This window comes from Lethenteron reissneri, chromosome 60 (genome assembly GCF_015708825.2).
Source record: "Lethenteron reissneri isolate LAM-NWPU_2019-01 chromosome 60, ASM1570882v1, whole genome shotgun sequence".
Taxonomy (NCBI): Eukaryota; Metazoa; Chordata; class Hyperoartia; order Petromyzontiformes; family Petromyzontidae; genus Lethenteron; species Lethenteron reissneri.
In genome coordinates, this window is record NC_083838.1 from 6,376,146 (window position 1) to 6,396,283 (window position 20,138).

At 51.9% G+C, this 20,138-nt stretch overlaps 1 protein-coding gene across 1 annotated transcript; it reads right to left on the reverse strand.

Annotated features, from left to right (window-relative positions):
- Positions 1-223: 223 nt before the first annotated feature.
- On the reverse strand, positions 224-19,907 carry LOC133357890 (E3 ubiquitin-protein ligase TRIM71-like). Its single transcript, XM_061576048.1, has 6 exons — positions 18,197-19,907; positions 10,007-10,174; positions 9,114-9,248; positions 6,401-6,669; positions 4,329-4,527; positions 224-3,804 (listed from the first exon to the last, which is right to left on the reverse strand). Exons 1-6 carry the CDS (start codon positions 19,040-19,042, stop codon positions 2,746-2,748), a joined length of 2,676 nt encoding a protein of 891 aa, XP_061432032.1. The 5' UTR covers positions 19,043-19,907; the 3' UTR covers positions 224-2,745.
- Positions 19,908-20,138: the final 231 nt, after the last annotated feature.

The window sequence follows — 20,138 nt, forward strand, 5'->3', positions numbered from 1 at the left end:
CAGATGCCCTGGAAAAGCAAATTGCAGATCGCGCAGTGAGAATACGGGGGGGGGGGGGGGGGGGGGCGGTTCCAAAACTGCCCCCCCCCCCCCTTACCTATGGCCGTGGCGCCATGTGGCCAAGCAGCCAATGGCGTGAGACCGCCGCCGGCGACGGCCACGTGGGCGAGCTGTAAACCAACGAGAAGGTGCCGCCCGTTCCCCCGCCCCCCCCCCCCCCAGCTTGTAGCCGCGGAGGAGGAAGGGAACGGGAAAGAGGGCACCGCTGGCACCTCCGCCGCCGCCGCCGGCGCCGCAGTCCGTCAATGCGGCGACGCACGGCACTTCCCTGAGATGCTGCTGCAGTTCGATACCGGCGAGTGACAAAATTTCGACCACCCAGCTGTGCTCAAGGATGTCCGGTACGCAACCGACAAATCGAATTTCTTAAGATCCGAAAGGAGACCGTCCCCGCCCCCCGTCCCCCACATGCCGTCTCGTCCCCCCAGACGCCAACATGAGCCACACAGAGCGCCACGCAACACACACACACACACAGAGCGTCACACACAACATACACAGCTCTCTCAACCCTCTCGCGTGTTGGGGGGGGGGTGGGGTCTCCCTGTGCCTCACCCCACCTTCAACGTCTACATTGGCGACAATAACAAGGGGCAGCAATAAAAACGCGTTTTGTCCGCTTTGTTCTTTGGCTTTATCTCGTGAAATGTCTAACGTCTCCAGTTTATAAAATGTAAGCGAGCAAAAGCGAGAGATTCTCTCGATCCCTCGAACAAAATCCACGTCCCTCCCCCCGCCTTCAGTTAAGGACCGCGCGCCAGTTCCACCAAACACGCCGCTGCCAAAGTGCTTACACCATCCTAAGTCCAAGGACGGAGAACAATTGCGACACTCGTCCGCGCTTTGCCGGTCACGCAAGGAACCCCCCCCACCCCCAACGGGAACGGCACCCCCAGCGGGGGGGGCTGTACAATGGCCACGGTGCCTCCTCGCGCGCTCGCGAGAGGGAGCCGGCATTTAAAGTGGACGTCGTCAACGTTGACGCCGGACACGCGGAGGGATTGTGGGTAACGAACACGCCGGACGGCGCACCCGGCCACGCAGGCTCAGCAATTTGCTTATTTTCGGGCAAAAGGAGCGTCGCATTACATTTTATGAGTCTCACCGGCAGGGTACGGCCCCCGTTCAACGACGCTGCCGCGAGGGTGTGCCTGGTCGTTTACGCGGGCGGTGGGGTGGGGGGGGGGGTGAGCACTGCTCCACCAGAAGGCCCGGAGGCTTAACGACCAAAAGCTAATTTATGTTTTACGGCGGGGAAAAGGACAACCGCGTCTATTCATCCGCCCGGCACTGCCGCGAAGCCGACGGGAGCTCAAAATCGGACGCCTCCAACTGGCAAGTGAGCGAGCGCGTTCAGCGCTGCAAACGCTTTATTAGAGTCGGGCGGCGGGTTCTTGGGCGCCAGCCCCCGTCAACACGCTGCTGGGAGCGGACGCTGGAAAACTCGGCCGCAACCTCCCCGGGGCACAACTCTCCGTCACCCGACGGGGGAATCGACGGAGGACATGGACGGAGAGAGAGGAATCGTGTGAAGGGATCAGAACTCGTTATGCCGGTGAGGGGGGGGGGGGTGGGGAAGGCCTCCCCACGCCCACCCTACACCCGTGACCGCCATCTGGGGCGCCACGGTCGCGAGATGTTAACTTCCTCGCCTGGCATGCAGGAGGTCTTTCGTGGGTTTTTTGGAAGCACGTGACGACAGCGACGTCGTCACGCAGAGGTATGCCATCGGGAGGACGCACCGGCGCCCGTCACGCACACGCGCATTCCCTCGCTCGCTTTGGCGTCCACAGGCGAACGCGGCACGATGCGCGTGCGCGGAAAAATATTGGCGGCCGCCGTACAAACCCGTCGAGCGGTTTAAAGTTGAACCCAGTAGCGCGCCATCGACGCTTATTGCATTGCGCGAGAGTTCACCGGTGGAGGGGGGCAATAACAAACGCTAAACATTGCTAATTATTATAAACAACCCTGACCCCCGCTCTCTCCAAGCCACCCCCCACCCCCCCTTCCACTAACGGAATCCCTGAGGAACGTGCGGTAACGGGCGAGACAGCCCTGTTGGGTAACGGTGCCGTCAACTCGCTCTGCAGCGACGATCAGCGCTGGATTTGGTGTGCGCCGCTCGCAGAGGACACGGGTGGGAAGGGCGGGTAAACGCAATACCGACGCTCGTTCCGCGGCTGCTTGGGGCCACTAGGCTCCGGGCGTGCTGCTTTCACCCTCTCACCGTGAAGATCGCCGCGACTGACGCCGCCACCGATGCTGCCCAAGACAAAAAGTCTTTCGGAAAATTCCAGGGGGGGGGGGTGTGGAAAAGCAGGAGCGTCGCGTGTACAACGGTTGGTAAAAGACGGACGGACGGACGGACGGACAGACAGGCGTTGTTGTTTTGTTAAGACGGACGACGCGGATGGTAAGGCAGCTTTAGGGGGTGAAGGAGCCCCGGGCACGCCACGAACCGACGGTGAAACGAAACCGTTGGGAGCGACGGTCGAAAGAAATTTTTTTCGTTCTCTCGACGTTACTTCGACGTCACCGTTAAAAACGGAGCTACGGAGAAGGGACCAACTCTCGCGTGGGGACAAACCGGGCGACACGGCCCCCCCCAGCCGAGCCGTCACGTGGCGAGCGCCGATTCGGGGGTTTTGTTACCAGAACCGGGAGCCGCGCGCCAACGGCGAGCTAGAACACCAGCACGCGGTTGTTCCCGAAGTCGACGACGGCGATGAGACCGTCGGGCGTGACCGCGATGCCCGACGGCCGGTCCATCTGGCCGAGGCCGCTGCCGGGCCCGCCGAACTGGCACAGGAAGCTGCCGTCCGGCTCGAAGATCTGCACGCGGTGGTTGCGCGAGTCGGCCACGATCACGCGGCCCTCGGCGTCCACGGCCACGCCCTGCGGCCGCAGGAACTGGCCGGGGGCCGAGCCTTCCGAGCCGAGGAAACGCGCCGAGCCGCAGTCGGGCCGCACCACGAGCAGCCGCTGGTTGTTGAAGTCGGTGACGAGGAGGTGGCCGTCGGGCATGAAGGCGACGCCGCGCGGCGAGTCGAAGTGCCGCCACAGGCCGCCCTCCAGGCCGTACTTGTTGACGAAGGTGCCGTCGGGAGAGAAGAGCTGCACCCGGTGGTTGCGCGTGTCCGACACGAGGATGAGGCCGCCGCCGGCCGACTCGGGGCTCACCGCGACATCCCACGGGTAGCAGAACTGGCCGTTCAGGTGGCCGCGCTCGCCGATCGCCAGCAGGAAGCGGCCGCGCGAGCTGAACACCTGCACCCGATGGTTGTCCTTGTCGGCGACGACGATGCGGTCGCGGCGGTCGTCGCAGGCCACGCCGGCGGGGCGGTCGAACTGGCCGGGACGCGCCCCGGGCGCGCCGAAGCGGAAGAGGAACTGCCCGGCGGGGCCGAACACCTGCACGCGATTGTTGCTGCGGTCGGCGACGACGAAGCGGCCCTCGCGGTCCACGCTCACGCCCCAGGGCCGGCACAGCCGCCCGTCCGCGTCGCCCTCGCCGCCGAAGCAGCGGAGGGGGATGCCGACGCCGGCGTAGCTGCGGCCCGCGCGCAGCGGCACGGTGAAGGGGGAGCCGGGAAGGTGGCGGCGGGGCACGGGGCCGGCGCCGCCGGGGGTCGCGGTGGCCGAGGAGGAGGAGGCGGCGGCCACGGTGACGCTCACGCGGTGCTCCTTGTCCTGGTCTGAGCGGTAGCGCACACGGAACGTGCCGTCCTGCAGCTCCACCACCTGCGAGGAGGGCGGGCGGGCAGGTTAAGCACAGAGATTTAACTTATACAGCAGGTGTCAGGGTTGAAACCACGACCTCCTGCATACCGGGTGCGACAACAGCACCACACTATGAGACCTCGTTTACCAGTGGCAAAATATAGTGATAGGTTTTTACCCCTTAAACTGGTACAAAACTGACACCTTTATACAAGGCATCATGTTTGCAATAACCGCAACACAAGCAGTCAAAATGCAAACAAAAAGAAACAACTCTGATATATTATATCATTACCATTATCAGAGTTGTTTCTTTTTGTTTGCATTTTGACCGCTTGTGTTGCGGTTATTGCAAACATGATGCCTTGTATAAAGGTGTCAGTTTTGTACCAGTTTAAAGGGTAAAAACCTATTACTACAACAGCACCTCAGATAGTGGGCACGGGGGGTGGGGCGGGGTGGCGAAGGGCGCTCCTCCCACCCATGCCCCCCACCACAACCCACCCACCACCCCCCCCCACCACCACCCCCCACCACCCACCCACCTCGGTCCAGCAGGGGCTCCCGTCGGGCGCGGTGACGGCGACGGCGAGGGTCTCCCCTCCCCCGCAGCAGGGGTCCCCGCCGTGATCCTGCAGCGCCACGGCGAAGGTGGCGACGCGGCCCCGCACGGCTCGCTGCAGCCCCTCGCCCACCGCCGTGGAGAGCAGCGCGCACGCCCCGCTGCTCACGCTGCCCAGAGCACTGCTCGCACGCACGCAGGCACACACGCAGGCACACACGCAGGCACGCACGCACGCAGGCACGCACGCAGGCACGCACGCAGGCACGCACGCAGGCACGCACGCAGGCACGCACGCAGGCACGCACGCAGGCACGCACGCAGGCACGCACGCACGCAGGCACGCACGCACGCACGCACGCACGCACGCACGCACGCACGCACGCAGGCACGCACGCACGCAGGCACGCACGCAGGCACGCACGCACGCACGCAGGCACGCACGCAGGCACGCACGCAGGCACACACGCAGGCACACACGCAGGCACACACGCAGGCACACACGCAGGCACACACGCAGGCACACACGCAGGCACACACGCAGGCACACACGCACGCACGCAGGCAAAGGGTTCCACTAACTCCGCCCCGCGGGCAAGTGCCGTAAAAGCGAGCAGCGACGTTTCTAAGGTCGGAACTGCGCGCATGGAAAGGGGGTGGTGGCCCAAGCCACGCTCGGCCGCCTTTGTCTCTCCCGACGGCGATCCTAGGATGGATTGCGCATTACAAATTCTAACTAATTAAACTTTTTTTTTCGATTTAAAGCTTTCGTGACTGCAGGGATTCATCTTCTTGGTTCTTTCGGTAAAGTCACGTAGAAGGGAAGTAATAAAATAATAAAACATTATAAAATAATTATCTTTCGATTTAAAGCTTTCGTGACTGCAGGGATTCATCTTCTTGGTTCTTTCGGTAAAGTCACGTAGAAGGGAAATAATAAAATAATAAAAATAAAAAAATTAATAATTCTCACGACGTTTCGGCCACAACGCGAGCAGCCGTCCTCAGGTGAAGAACAGGTCCTGTTATTATGTTTTATTTTTATTATTTTATTACTTCCCTTCTACGTGACTTTACCGAAAGAACCAAGAAAAATAATTAAACTTTACTCGTCGTAGAGTCGGCCTAGGGGAGGAGGGCCCAGGACCGGTTCAGATAATTATCCGTTACCTGGCGTTGGCCGTAAGCGGGAATCGAACTCGGTTGGCCTTTCTGCCAGGCCGTTTGGGGGCGAGCGCCGTTGTCGATCACCGATGAAAGTGAAGTGTGTGGTGGTGGGGACGGGGGGGGGATGGCCAAAAAGAGGAAGACCACGCCTGGCCTGACCGCGTTTGTCTCTCCCAGTGCCGACGTTTGGATGCTCGGGTTCGGCACGGCGAACTTGGGTGGAGCCCAAGAGACAACTAAACTATTTGTGTTTTTTACCAGGGTAAGGCCTCACCGAGCCGATCATCACGTGGAAATTTACGGCAACCGAATACTCGCACCTCAATTCGAAATGCGGAGGGGGAAAACCAGCGGACCCGGAGAAAAATAAATTCCACGCGGCCATGGTGAAAGAGAGGGAGACATTTCAACTCCATATATACACAGCAGGCGTCAGAGTCGGGATTTAACTCACGACCTCCTTCATACCAGGCGAGGTAAGTCAACATCGCCAGTGCGGACAACCCCAGAGGGATAGCCGCCTTGCGCCATCCCTCCCGCGTTACGGGAACTCCTCCAGCCGTCGCGATTGCCGTGGCAGTTGCCGTCGCGATTGCCGTGGCGGTTGCCGTCGCGATTGCCATCGCGATTGCCGTGGCGGTTGCCGTCGCGATTGCCGTGGCAGTTGCCGTCGCGATTGCCGTGGCAGTTGCCGTCGCGATTGCCGTGGCGATTGCCGTGGCAGTTGCCGTCGCGATTGCCGTGGCGGTTGCCGTGGCGGTTGCCGTGGCTGTTGCCGTGGCTGTTGCCGTGGCTGTTGCCGTGGCTGTTGCCGTGGCTGTTGCCGTGGCTGTTGCCGTGGCTGTTGCCGTGGCGATTGCCGTGGCTGTTGCCGTGGCGATATCTCACCGTAGGGCCGCGCACAGCGCCCCGTCGGGTGGCGTGAAGATGACGCGGTCGTCCTCGCGCGGCGCCAGCGCCCCGGCGCGCTTCATGTCCTGCAGCTCGCGGACGCGCGCCAGCACCAGCTCGCGCGCCTTCAGCGCGTCCAGCTCGCGGCCCTGCTCCAGCGAGCGCTGCACGCAGAGCAGCGTGCCGTCCAGGCGAGCCAGGCTCTGCCGCAGCTCCTCGGCCTGCCGGTCCAGCACGCCGAGCTTGGCCACGTGGACCTTCTCCACCTGCGGCGTCGCCACGGAGATGAGACGGCGCCAGGAGAGAGAACGAGAGAGGAGATTACGATTTGTTATTTATAATTCGTAGTAAAGTTTGTGTTCTTGGTTCTTTCGGTAAAGTCACGTCGAAGGGAAGTAACAAAATAATAAAAATAAAACATAATAAAATAAAATAATTCTCACAACGTTTCGGCCACAACGCAAGCAGCCGTCTTCGAAACGTCGTGAGAATTATTTAATTTTATTATGTTTTATTTTTATTATTTTATTACTTCCCTTTTACGTGACTTTACCGAAAGAACCAAGAAGATGAATCCCTGCAGTCACGAAAGCTTTAAATCGAAATGTAAAGTTTTTGTGGTTAGATGGTGTTATTTAGAAATGTGTCGTAACCCTCCACCACACCGACACGGCCAATCGGCAAAAAAGTGTCACGTTGACAAGACAAATTAGTTCACTGCTTTAGCCCACCGGTGTGTTGAAGCGTGAAACCACAACATTTACATTTATGAGTAGTACGACGTTTCGCTGGTCATTGCATCCAGCATCAAATCGGGCAATTCGCCAGAATGGTGAGGCTCTGCTCTTACTCCCGAAAGCCTACGTGTCAAACTGAATTGTTATTTGTAACGACGAGCACAAATAAATTTGTATCTATTTGGGAACGCTTTGCGTTATTTTGAGTTTTTATTGGGACAAAACGCGAGCCCGGTACCAATACGCCGACCAACGTTTGGAGGGGACAGAAAAACTGCGAAAATTCCAATTCGGTGCAGTGAGATCGTACGTAGGTGGGGGGTGGGGGGAAATTAGGGCCCGCTGCCCCAGCCAAGTGAGGACCCTGAGAGAGGAGAGATTATTAGTAGTTAGCAAACAACTCAAGATGAAAACTAATTTCTGTTGAACTGCGTTTTGTGCTTAAGTTTGTTGTCGTCCCCGCCGTGCCTACGATGATTGTGGTTGGCTACGTACAGAGCATCGCCAAGGATGGGTCTAGAAGGGGTTGGAAAACGTTCAAAGAAGCAGAGCCATTTCATTTTTTTGTCTTTGGCCATTATAGTTCGCAAGCCGCACTACGCGCAGAGCGACTTACACACAAACACAGCAGTGGGTTGTATACAGCAGGCGATAGCACACGTTCCGACTTAAATAAACACAAACAGGTGATGGAATAAACTGTGTTCATTTCGTTTCACCCCCCCCCCCCCCCACTTAGTCTATATTGATATATAAAACGGAAATTTGTGAATACGTGTGTCTGTTCGAAATGTTTAGCATACTTAACAACATGCAACAAACTTGAAATTTGGCATGTGGGCAGCTTCCAGACTGTACACAATGCACGAAGTATAAAAATACTTTTGTATTTTGGGGGGGCGCAATAATGGAGATATTTTGCACGGCAAGTGGGCGGTGACGTCGCGTCTGTGATGTCACCCGCATGCGGCAGCGTCACGCAGTGTGCCTGCTGACGTCACGCAGTGTGCCTGCTGACGTCACGCAGCCCCCTCCCTCCAAGCATCCGCGTAGGCCGTGTACTAATCCAAGACAAGAATCCAAGTCTCGGGCGAAGCCGGGTAGTAAAGCTCGTCTATATATAAACAATGCGGTTTGACTGTTGTACATTTTGTAGTCACCAAGACATTCCAGTTACCCCATCCCCTGCCATAGTTTATCTTTACGCAAAAATGTACGGGCTTTTATTGTTACACGGCTGCCCGCAAGGGGGCAGCCAGAGAGTCACAAGGGGGCAGCCAAAGAGCCGCAAGGGGGCAGCCAAAGAGTCACAAGGGGGCAGTCAAAGAGTCACAAGGGGACAGCCAAAGAGTCTCAAGGGGGCAGCCAAAGAGTCTCAAGGGGGCAGCCAATGAGCCGCAAGGGGGCAGCCAGAGAGTCTCAAGGGGGCAGCCAAAGAGTCACAAGGGGGCAGCCAAAGAGTCACAAGGGGGCAGCCAAAGAGTCACAAGGGGGCAGCCAAAGAGCCACAAGGGGGCAGCCAGAGAGTCTCAAGGGGGCAGCCAATGAGCCGCAACGGGGCAGCCAAAGAGTCGCAAGGGGGCAGCCAAAGAGCCGCAAGGGGGCAGCCAATGAGCCGCAAGGGGGCAGTCAAAAAGTCACAAGGGGGCAGCCAATGAGCCGCAACGGGGCAGCCAAAGAGTCACAAGGGGGCAGCCAAAGAGTCACAAGGGGGCAGCCAAAGAGCCGCAAGGGGGCAGCCAATCAGCCGCAAGGGGGCAGCCAAAGAGTCTCAAGGGGGGGCAGCCAAAGAGCCACAAGGGGGGGCAGCCAAAGAGCCACAAGGGGGGGCAGCCAATCAGCCGCAAGGGGGCAGCCAAAGAGCCGCATGGGAGCAGCCAATCAGCCGCATGCGGCTCTGGAGCCGCAGGTTGCCGACCCCTGCTCTGGAGGGGAGTGCAGTGGGGGGGGGGGGGGGGCATCGCACGCGTCACCTTGTAGAGGAGTTCCCCTTCGCGTTCCTCCAGCGCTTTCTTGTGCCGCTCGGCCACGGCCCGCACCTCCGAGCGGATGTTCTCCATCCTGGCGTCCACCCTCTTCACCATCGCCTGCACCCGCTCGATGCTGATCTGCCCTCGCGCGCACGCACAAACCGCAGCCGTCACCAATGGCAGACACCAAGACAAAGATACCTCCACCCCCCCCCCCCCCCCCCGAGCCTATGCCAACTGTTCGGGGCAAGTGCTGTTAAGCGAGCAGCTGGGAAGGCCTGCACGCCACGCCAAGGTGGCGCGGGTGGCCAGCACAACGCCAGGCCACCTTTAGTGCGCTGACATTTACACTACGCACCAGGAGCCTGGCCCAGGACCGGTTCAGAAAACCGTCACCGACGTTGGCCGTGAGCGGGAATCGTACTCGGAGTCGCCGGGTTGGTGGCGCGGTGCGCTAACCGATGCTCGATCGCACCCACACACGGTAATAGAGTGGTGGTTCGCGCACCGCACTCCGACACCGCGCCGAACGCACATGCAATCACACACGCGCACGCACACAGCAGGTGACGTCACGCGCAATCGCGCTGCCCATTTTCTCGCGCGTAGAATTAAGCAACCGCTGTTCTTCCACCCAAATTATTTTTTTCGGCGTCTCGTAAACACCGTATGCGTGGCGGCCGTGCGCGGACTGCCGAGACCCTGGGCTTAAATAAAAAAAGGGACGATGAGAGTAACGGGGTGGTGGTAGCGGAGGGAGGGGGGGGGGAAGACATCTCAGCGCTTCCGCCCGTATCCCCTGCACCGTCGCAGGCCGCACGCGCACGGAGACACTCCCGCTTGAACGCCTCCTCGCGTCTCCCCTCCCCCTCCCCACCCCCCCAGCGGGGCCGCACCTGCAGAGTGAGGCGCTCCTGACGAGCCTCTGCCAGCAGCTGCAAGGCGGCGCCGCGCGATCCCTGCAGCGCGTCCTGCAGGTACACGAAGCTGTGGCCGGCGTGCCACGCCAGCGTGCAGCCACGGCAGATGGGCACGGCGCACGTGTCGCAGAAAAGGCGCGCCACCTGCGAAGCCGGCCAGCGCACGCACGCACACGCACAAGCAAGCACCTCCGATTAGAACGGTTGGCCATGTACGGTGCGAAAGAAGTTCAACATAGATACGTGCAAGCCATTGAACAAAGATGGTCGCCGCATCGGCGCGCGGCGCTTTCGGATGCGCGTCCGTGGCCGTCTGGAACGCTCTTCCTTACGATATTAGGCAAGCCACTGGAGCTATGCACTTTTAAATCATCATCTAGATTGATACTCATTTCTTTAGAGCTGCTTTTTTGTTAGTTTAGTTTGTTGTCCTTCCCCCGAACCTCCGATTACTTGGCTACATTAGCACGGTCCGGCTACGTAGGGTGTGAAATAAGTTCAACATACACACAAAGCTCTCGTGCGCTCCGTTACGAGCTGGTGGTCTAGGCTCTCGAACCGGTTCCACGGCACGCACAAACCAGAGGTCGCAACCGGGTACCCGATACCCGTAGCCTACCCGATACCCGGCTACCCGTACCCCGCCGGGTACGGGTAGGGTACCCGTTTGCGACCCTGGTGCGGCTGGGTACGGGTAGGCCGTGAGTTACTGGCGAGTAACCGTTTGTCACTCATTTCCCAACGTCTTGTCTCTTCTCACAATTCAAGTTCTGAGAATCAACCCACCTGCGCCTGCAACATGGATTCATCCCAGAGGTCGCAATCGGGTACCCGATACCCGGCCGGGTACGGGTGGCCGGGTATCGGGTAGGGTACGGGTACCCGTTTTCGACCCTGGTGCGGCCGGGTACGGGTAAGGAATCAAAACCCGTTTGCGACCTCTGGCACAAACCCTCGAGGGTCGATCGATCTTCACCGTTGGTGGGGGGCCGACTGCGTCGCGATCAACGAATGGGGGGGGGGGGCGGTGTCGGTGGAGCAGACCTCATCAGCCGAACGGTGACGGAGGAAACTTTGCATCCGTCCGCGCTTACCAACACAAGCGTGTTTTTCTTTGTCCTCCTATATGGACGCAAGTCCACAATCGCCGACGTCTCCGAGAAAGGACACGGTCTCACAGAGAGAGAGACTAACACTGCCCATAAAATAACACTGGCCATAAGACTAACACTGGCCATTGACTAACATTGCTCACAGATTAAACACCGACCCAGTTGAGTAAATTATCTTGGACTGAGCTGAATGAAAAGGCCACGATCACAGACTCCTCCTTTTATGAAAGGATGTGGCTCACATGGAGAGAGCGAGAGATAGCCACTTAGGGATGAACTCGGCTGATGATAACATGCAGCGCTCACACGTGTACATCATTGTGATGCCAAGACGCAAGTAGACGAATTCAATCACCAATTCACCATCAACCATTTGTGCAAATTAAATCTTTCATTTTCCTAGAGCTCTGTCGTGAGCCCAGTGTTTAAACGAGACCGGAGTGGCGAGTGATTGGTGTTAGGAGGGAGGGGGAGTGAAAGTCACTCCTATCCATGTTAACAGGCCGGGAAACAGGACGATCCCACGTATCGTTTTGTTAGTTAACGCATTTCCCTTTCTGTATTCCCTCGCTCACAAACTTGTGCATTCGTGTTTAGTTTTTCCACATTAGGGGTAAGGGTTACGTTGTAATTTACGTAGAGAGTAAACTAATTAAGATTACACTTTGCTGTGTTAGGGAGGCCGGCAAATGACCCGTGACAGATTCCGGGCCACGGCTAAAAAAAAAAAATCGGGAATGATCCTAACCTCGAAACCGGTTTTGGACAACCAACTTAGTCTGCTCGCTACACCACCACCTCGGGCACTGACTGGGGCGGTGAAGTATGGTCAAAGCCACATCCTAATCCAGCAGTGGATTGACCAAGGTGGCTGGCTCTTCTCATTATTGTACACGTAGATCCTTTCAAAATGAATTAAATTAACCCCGCTATTCTAGTACATTTGTAGAACATCTAACATTGATTTAATGGAAACGTGAGCTACAGCGCGGAATCCTTACGCCAGTATGAAGATATTGAACGATATGATTTAATATTATGGAATGTACTTATAAGATATTTGTATTATTTTATTATTTCCCTTCTAAGTGACTTTACCGAAAGAACCAAAAATATTTATAAGATACTGTTATGTAATGTTTAACGCGTTCTTAATCTATTATGCAAAACCGTCAATGTTAAAAGTTAATGTGTATTAATGTCTGAGACACACCCGATGAATTTAACAGCTTGAGTGGTCATTGGATCGCGCAAGATATTATTAAAAGTCCAAATAAACAGAATATTTTTTTTACCGATGAAGCAATTCATCTGCGTGCATTATCAATAACCTTTGGAACGGATAATAATGTAAGCAAGTTTGCAGGTTGTGGTGGCGATGCTTGCTACCAAGGCCGTAGCCATGGAGTCAACATTGGGGGGGGGACCAAATCTTTTAGGGGGTCTGGGGTCCCCCCCCCCCCCAGAAAAAAAAATCGAAATTAGAAAAGAATTTCCTGCCTAAAATAAAAATTTTTTAACACATAGGATAGACTTTTTTTTTCTTTTTTACAATGTCTAATAGTGTATTGTATTACATTAGTGTTTTTTCTTTTTTACCTTTTCTTGTTTCATTGTATGGCAGAGATTAGGGATTATTAAAGTACAACCATAACCACAATCATATAAACAGAAATCTATTTTATAGCAATATATTGGGGGGGGGGGATATATTTTAGCATATTTGATGTGTGTGTCCCCCCAATATGTATTATATAATTAATATTTATTATATAATTACGGCCTTGCTTGCTACACTGCTGCCTGGCAGTGGTGAACAGAGCACCACCAGTAAAACGAACCTTCGATAATAACCCAGAGTGGCGACGTTTCGGGCAATGACCCTCCCCCACCCCCAAATATTTAGCAGCACATCTAAATCGGCTATGAACAAGGACCATTGCCTGCAACGTCGCCTATAATATAAATAGACGTTTAAGCGTCATTATTTGATAATAGTTTTTTTTGGGATTGGGGGTTAGCTTTAGAAACGTCGTGATGGGATTGTAAATGTTGTGGCTTGGCTCTCCAACACACAACCGGTGTACTGTACTAATAATATACTATCGCCTGATGATGGCTGTTGTAATTGCTGGCGAAACGTCGGACTCGGATTGTAAATGTTGTGGATTTGCTCTGCAACACACCGGTGTTGCTGTACTAGAATACTACACTATACACTACTATACACTACACTACACACTACACTACCATACACTACACTACCATACACTACACTATACACTACACACGACACTACTATATACTACACTATACACTACTATACACCACACTACTATACACTACACTATACACTACACTACACACTACCCTATACACTATGCACTACACTATACACTGCACTACTATACACTAAAATATACACTACACTACTATACACGACACTATACACTTCACTATACACTACACTACTATACACCACTATACTATACACTACACACTAGTGCTGTACTCGTGACGAATTGGCCACGTTCAGTTTACGTGGCAATCCTTACTAGTTGGCCGTGTCGGGTGGTGGCGGGTTTTACAGACACTTTATACAATTACGCGATCTCACCCTAAAAAACCACCTCTATTATGGATTATATTGGTCGCGAAAGCCTCCCCACACGTGTCCAACTGGCATTATTTGACGCGTTAAACGCGTGCCCTTTCCTGTACGTGTCGCTTTTAGGGTTCATTTGAGATCGTCAACATTACGGAACAATCTTAAGACGCGTTGGGGGGTGTACGAGCAAACGGCTGCACACACACAAAGTTAGAGCATTACGCGTACGACGCATTAAATTATAAATTATATTGCGGCGACCGTTCGCGAGACCTCAAAAAACCGTTGCTACTTCCAGAGTAGAGGGGGTCACGTAAGGTGAGCCCTAGTACCTGATATAACTTTATTATTATTATTTTAAAAAGGACTTTTTTGTTTCAAATAGGCCTCGGCAAAACAAGGTCAAAGTTAAAAACAACGAGCCTACCCTTACCCTACCTTTTATCTTACCACAATACAATCACTCTACCCTTACCTTTAACCCTTTAGCAGGTAAGGTAAAAAGCAACGAACCTACCTTTACCCTCACTCCATACAATTTACCCGATTACAGGGTAAATACTGGGGTCTTACTACACATGAACAAGGTTTATAACAGGTAAATGCTGGGTAGAGCGCTTTATTCATATAGAATACTCTCGATGATTCCAATTTTACACGCTTTCATTGAACTCACTCTGTTGTTGTTGTTGTCATTGTTGTTGTCGTCGTTGTCGTATCCTCAAATCTTGTAACTCAATTTTAACCCACTTTCTAATGTGGTATCGACTGCAGACTTGGTATACGTATGTCAAAATGGTGACAATACTATATTATATCACTAAAAAATACATATTTTTAAACGATCTTTAGTATACGTTATGTTTCGGCTTGGCTCTAATTGTCCACGCTCAACTGACGTTGGCTCTAAATCACCACGCTCCCTTACGTTGTGGCAAGCTTCGGGGCCACTTCCTGGAGTCGTGGAGTTCTGTCATTACGAGTACATTTAATAAAAGCGTGTTTTTAAAAACGTTTTTTTTATATTACTTATTAAATTGAGGCCACGGACTGCGCCACGGAGATTCTAGCAATAAACAAGGCACCGTATTTACCGGGTAATATTTCGCGCTATATTTACCCTACCGGGTAATTCTTCCTAGCTACCTTTACCCTGTACCCCTTACCTTACCCCTTGGCATGTCGACACCTTTACCCGCTAAAAAGGGTAATTTACCTTACCTTGCCGAGGCCTAGTTTCAAATAGAACAGTGGACGAACACACAACAACAACAACAACACAAAGCCTAGATACTTAGTTTCTCAATTTGCGTTATAAGCCGGTGTCGCCGTTGCATCCATATGAACATTATTAGTTGGCCATTAATTTGTATATTTTGTTAACACGACGATAGTGTTAGGATCACAAGTGGCATTTTAACTAGAGTGATACAATGTCATTCACATACGACGGCGCGCTGTTAATAAAAGAATGCGATTGAAAGGTCCGGTTAAACATATTTCAAGACACGCAAACAGTTTGTGATAAGAGTTAAGCTGGGATTTTTATATTAAATTTAACAACTTTAGCTGTGGTTGTTGGTAGGGTAGTGCAGGGTGAATTACCGTACAATGTCCACGTTTATTTTAGTTATAAGCTACGCCACCTAACGCCTACATAAACTAATTAGTAACCATATGATTAATGGATATATAATTAACCAATATTTCTCGTAGATTTGTATGCAATGGTTTCTGGTCTTAAATCATCAACAAAGACCGCCGCTCAACGATGACAGGTCATAAACTATTATTAGAATAAACACTTCATATAACCTCACGAATGTAGTCAATTCACACTCAGTTATTTTAACCACAATTAGATCAACGGTCTCGTATTTGCAAAACTGTTTCATCAACACAACCGTGATGTTTCAAATGAATGGTTTTGTGGATGATGATGATGGCGGTGATGTAGATGATGATGTATTTGTGGTTTTAGATCAAAATTATGTAGATTATGTAAATACTTTTGAATTAAAGCTTTCGTGACTGCATGGATTCATATTCTTGGTTCTTTCGGTAAAGTCACGTAGAAGGGAAATAACAAAATAATACAAATATTAAACAATTAAAAATTCTCACGACGTTTCGATCATCAGGTGGCGGAACAACCACAGCAGAGAAAACTACTTCAAAATCAAGATTAGATTATGTAAATTATGGTGATGTTGATGATGGTGATGTAGATGATGATGTTGAAGGAAATGATGGTGATGATGATGTTGGTTTTCAATGTTGTCAACCCAAAAAAACAACTCTATTATGAATAACAACAATTGTTATATGGCCACAGTGATGGGGACATGGCTATAACCCAAGTTATGTTCACGATTAGAACTATTCCGTTATATACTCGATATATATTTAATTTATAGTGCCTGGAAATATAGGCAATGTTAAGAGGCAGGAGTGATAAGAATTTGCGATGATAATCATTAGCAGGTTAGTGGGTGACGATTAATTCCATTGTAGTCAAACAATACTTAAATTATATTAAGGCAATTATAATTATTCGAATTAAAACACGATGGGCCCGATATGAACATTACAAAAAAACTATTACAGATACTTTGAGAAGTGGCTCGTATAATGACCGAGGCAATGCTGATGATCACCAATGAAGACAAATCGTGTTAAGAATAAGCATTATGGGTCGAAGATTAGAGATGGGAAGGAATAAATTGATTAGACTTGAACAAAAATTGCAAACGAATCGAAATGCGGCAATATTTAACCATTGCCACGGTGGTAATATCTTAAGAAACAATCTTAATTATAGAACAATATTTACTCGTGTAACACGATATAACTCGCGATTAATTTAGCTTCTAATTATTTTGAAACGACTTAAAAACAATTGTTTTAATCGACGATGCGGTATTTACATTCGGAAACATTGATTATATGTAGTAATTGTACACTAACGTTGAATACACTCAACGTTACCGTTGTAATCAATGATTACAGTATAACAACCAATAAACACAGTATTTACCTCATGTGATATTGATTACCATCATTATACACCAACATTGATTGCAATCATTCAAATCGACTGCAACATTATTTACACACTTCAACATCGATTCACAATTGTTATTAATTATTTCGACCGACAGTTGACGGATCACGACATTAATATATAATTAACAATGCTGATGAACCTTAATTAAAGCGAAGATGACCACAAACGATGATACGAAATGCAATTTGCCCGTTTCGTAATTAAGATCACGAGATTTTAAACGATTTATCAAAACAAATCTTGCCGATATGACAAATTGTTCACGAATCTTCAACGCCAAACTTATTGGCGACTAATAATTACGGCCATTCAGACGACGCCGATTGCTACAATAACCACAATTCATCAACGTCAATGACACATTGTGGACTAACGTTAATTTAATCATCATAATCAGACCTTTGTTCACGTAAAAGGGATGATGATCGTCCAGCGAAGAGCTTCATAGCTTATCGGATTCATCCACGAGAAATAATCCGATGGAAGTTAAGTCGATAATGTGACACGGATCTGAGGGGACCCCGCGAATTTTAACTTCGATTACAATCAAGCCCCAATGGTTACGATCATCAATCACTACCATGGGAGGGATATGATGATGATTTATTATTTAGAACGACGTAGAAATGATGATGTTGCTATTGCTGCTGATACCACTCCGACGAGGTTTATTTAGATATGAAACGATGCTGAAAATTAGTAGGAATCTCTGGCGGGAAAACCGATACTATTGATCAATATCTCATCATCATCGATAGATGGATAAACCTCGGATGATGATTCGATGATATCGGACCGAAAGACGCTAAACGTCTGATGAAAGATAACAAAAACCTCTGGTCGATGGCTAAACCTCTTGATAATTGATAACACATAAACCTCCGATTACGATGATCGATAGACGATCAGGCGGGCTCTGAAGAGATATGCGATGCATACCACGTTATCCACAACACACACAGGACACACATGTAGACCCACACACACATGTAGACAAACACACATGTAGAAACACACACACACACACATGTAGACCACACACACACGTAGACCCACACACATGTAGACAAACACAAATGTAGAAACACAGACACACATGTAGAAACACAGACACACATGTAGAAACACAGACACACATGTAGAAACACAGACACACATGTAGAAACACAGACACACACACGCATGTAGACCACACACAAATGTAGAAACACACACACACGCATGCAGACCACACACACATGTAGAAACACAGACACACACACGCATGTAGACCACACACAAATGTAGAAACACACACATGTAGAAACACACACATGTAGAAACACAGACACACACGTAGAAACACACACACACACACATGTAAACCACACACCACCCACCTCTCTTTCGTGCTGTCGGCAGTACGTCTGCTCCCCGTCTCGAACCGGCACCATCATCATCACCTCCTGCTGCTGATGCTGCTGCTGCAACTGCTGCTGATGCTGCTGCTGCTGCTGCACTGGCTGCATGCGGTGATCCTTGGTGAGCTTGACCCGCCGGTGTGCGGACACGCAGGCGCTGCACAGCAACTCGCGGCACACGAGGCACTCGGAGGCGGCTCTCGCTCCCGACTCACACGAACTGCAGCGGGGGGCAGGAGGAGGAGGAGGCTCTTCGACAACGACCCACGACGCATCACGACCAACACCAACAACACCCTGCTGATGATGATGCTGCTGCTGATGATGCTGCTGATGATGATGATGATCGTGCTGCCGAGGACTGCATTGAATGTCGTCCTCGGCGGAGGACATCACGTCCAGGATGGTGGTGATGAGGAAATTGGGAAGCTCGTCGTCTTCGTCGTCTTCGTCGTCGTGGTCGCTTGCAAGCTCCGCATCGTCTGGGAAGTCCACGGCCCCGTGGCCCAGGCCGAGATCGCCCGGGGTGACGGCGGAGGAGGAGGCTGTGGCCGCAGATGAAGAAGCAGCAGCCGCAGCTGCTGATGCTGATGCTGCGGTGGTGGTGGTCGAGGCAGACGCAACGGCATTGCTGCTGCTGCTGCTGTTGTTGTTGGCGCTGATTGGGAAGCAAGGCATCGCGACGACTTGGTTCCCTCCGGAAGATGGCACGGGCGGTGGACCGACGATTCTCCTGCTGCTGCTGCTGCCGCTGCTGCTGCCGCTGCCGATGATGAGACTGCTGATGAGGCTTCGAGTGCGGAAGGCTTCTGCGAAGTCAGCCATTCGCAGCACAAACCCCGCTCCCGCATTGAGAACCCAGCGATGGGAGCTGCCCTCCTACACTGCGAGACTGCTGCTGTTGTTGCTGCTGCTGCTGTTGTTGCTGTTGTTGTTGTTCAGCCTAACGTCTATTGCGCTGTGTATCGGCTAAATAGCGGTGCTGGCCACGTGGGTTGTACTGCATTGAGCCTAGCTTGCTGTGTGTGTGTGTGGGTGCTACAGAGACGTGCATGCTGTGCGCAAGCCTAAATTAGGGCGAGCTATTGCAAGCAGGCTATGCAGAAGCGCTGCGAGATGTATGGTTATACACAGCAGCGAACACGGGCTGTGGAATTCGCTATGATATAGGCTGCTATGAAGACTATGGCAAAGCACCCGTCACTATGACTATAAATTAAAGCCACCCACTCTTATTTCAACAATGCAGTCCATGTAACCAGTCCCCGAAGCATGCGTATGTAGACCGTGTCCCACGATACTCACACCACGGGTAATAGATCGGGAGGAGGGAGAAAGACCCTTGTATTATTCAAGCGGAAGAGGCAATTATATCGGTTAATCAACTCCCCTGTAATTGAACGTTACGCGTACACAATTAACTTACGAATTAATGCAGCAGCAAATAACCCCCCCACTCGCAAACATCCAGTTTCGTAAACATTCCATCTTTGGATCTCTCCCCCCTCTCTCTTCACCAACCGGCCACTTAAAAAGCCCAGCGCGCAAGGCTGCCCTCATTTAAGGATTCTTCATTTTTTTTTGGGTGGCTACATTAAAAGCAGGGAGGGCTTAGTCTTATAGTAATTCTAAAAATTGACGAGACAACAGCGTTCTAGTCGTGTCGGACACGTGGTGGCCGTGGTGTGGCGCTTCGGGCCCCCACTGGGGTTTAAATGCCCATGTGCGCGAGATTTGAGAGCAGGGCAAGACCACAAGGCATCACCCACCGTAGGGGGGTGGGTGGAAGAGACAAAAATTGTCACCATGCCCTTCAAAAGTCATCGACGGCCATACGAAACAAACTCCAATCTCGACGCTTAGCATTTTGCTAAGGGCTATTAAATTAAGAGTCGTGGTGGTGGTAGCACGTTTTAAGCGG

Coding starts and splice junctions, on each gene's coding strand:
- LOC133357890 (XM_061576048.1), bottom strand. CDS start 19,042: ATGGCTGACTTCGCAGAAGCCTTCCGCACTCGAAGCCTCATCAGCAGT. Junction 9,249..10,006: donor AGGAGCGCCTCACTCTGCAG/GTGCGGCCCCGC, acceptor GCGCGAGGGCAG/ATCAGCATCGAGCGGGTGCA. Junction 4,528..6,400: donor GCGCTGTGCGCGGCCCTACG/GTGAGATATCGC, acceptor GCGTGCGAGCAG/TGCTCTGGGCAGCGTGAGCA.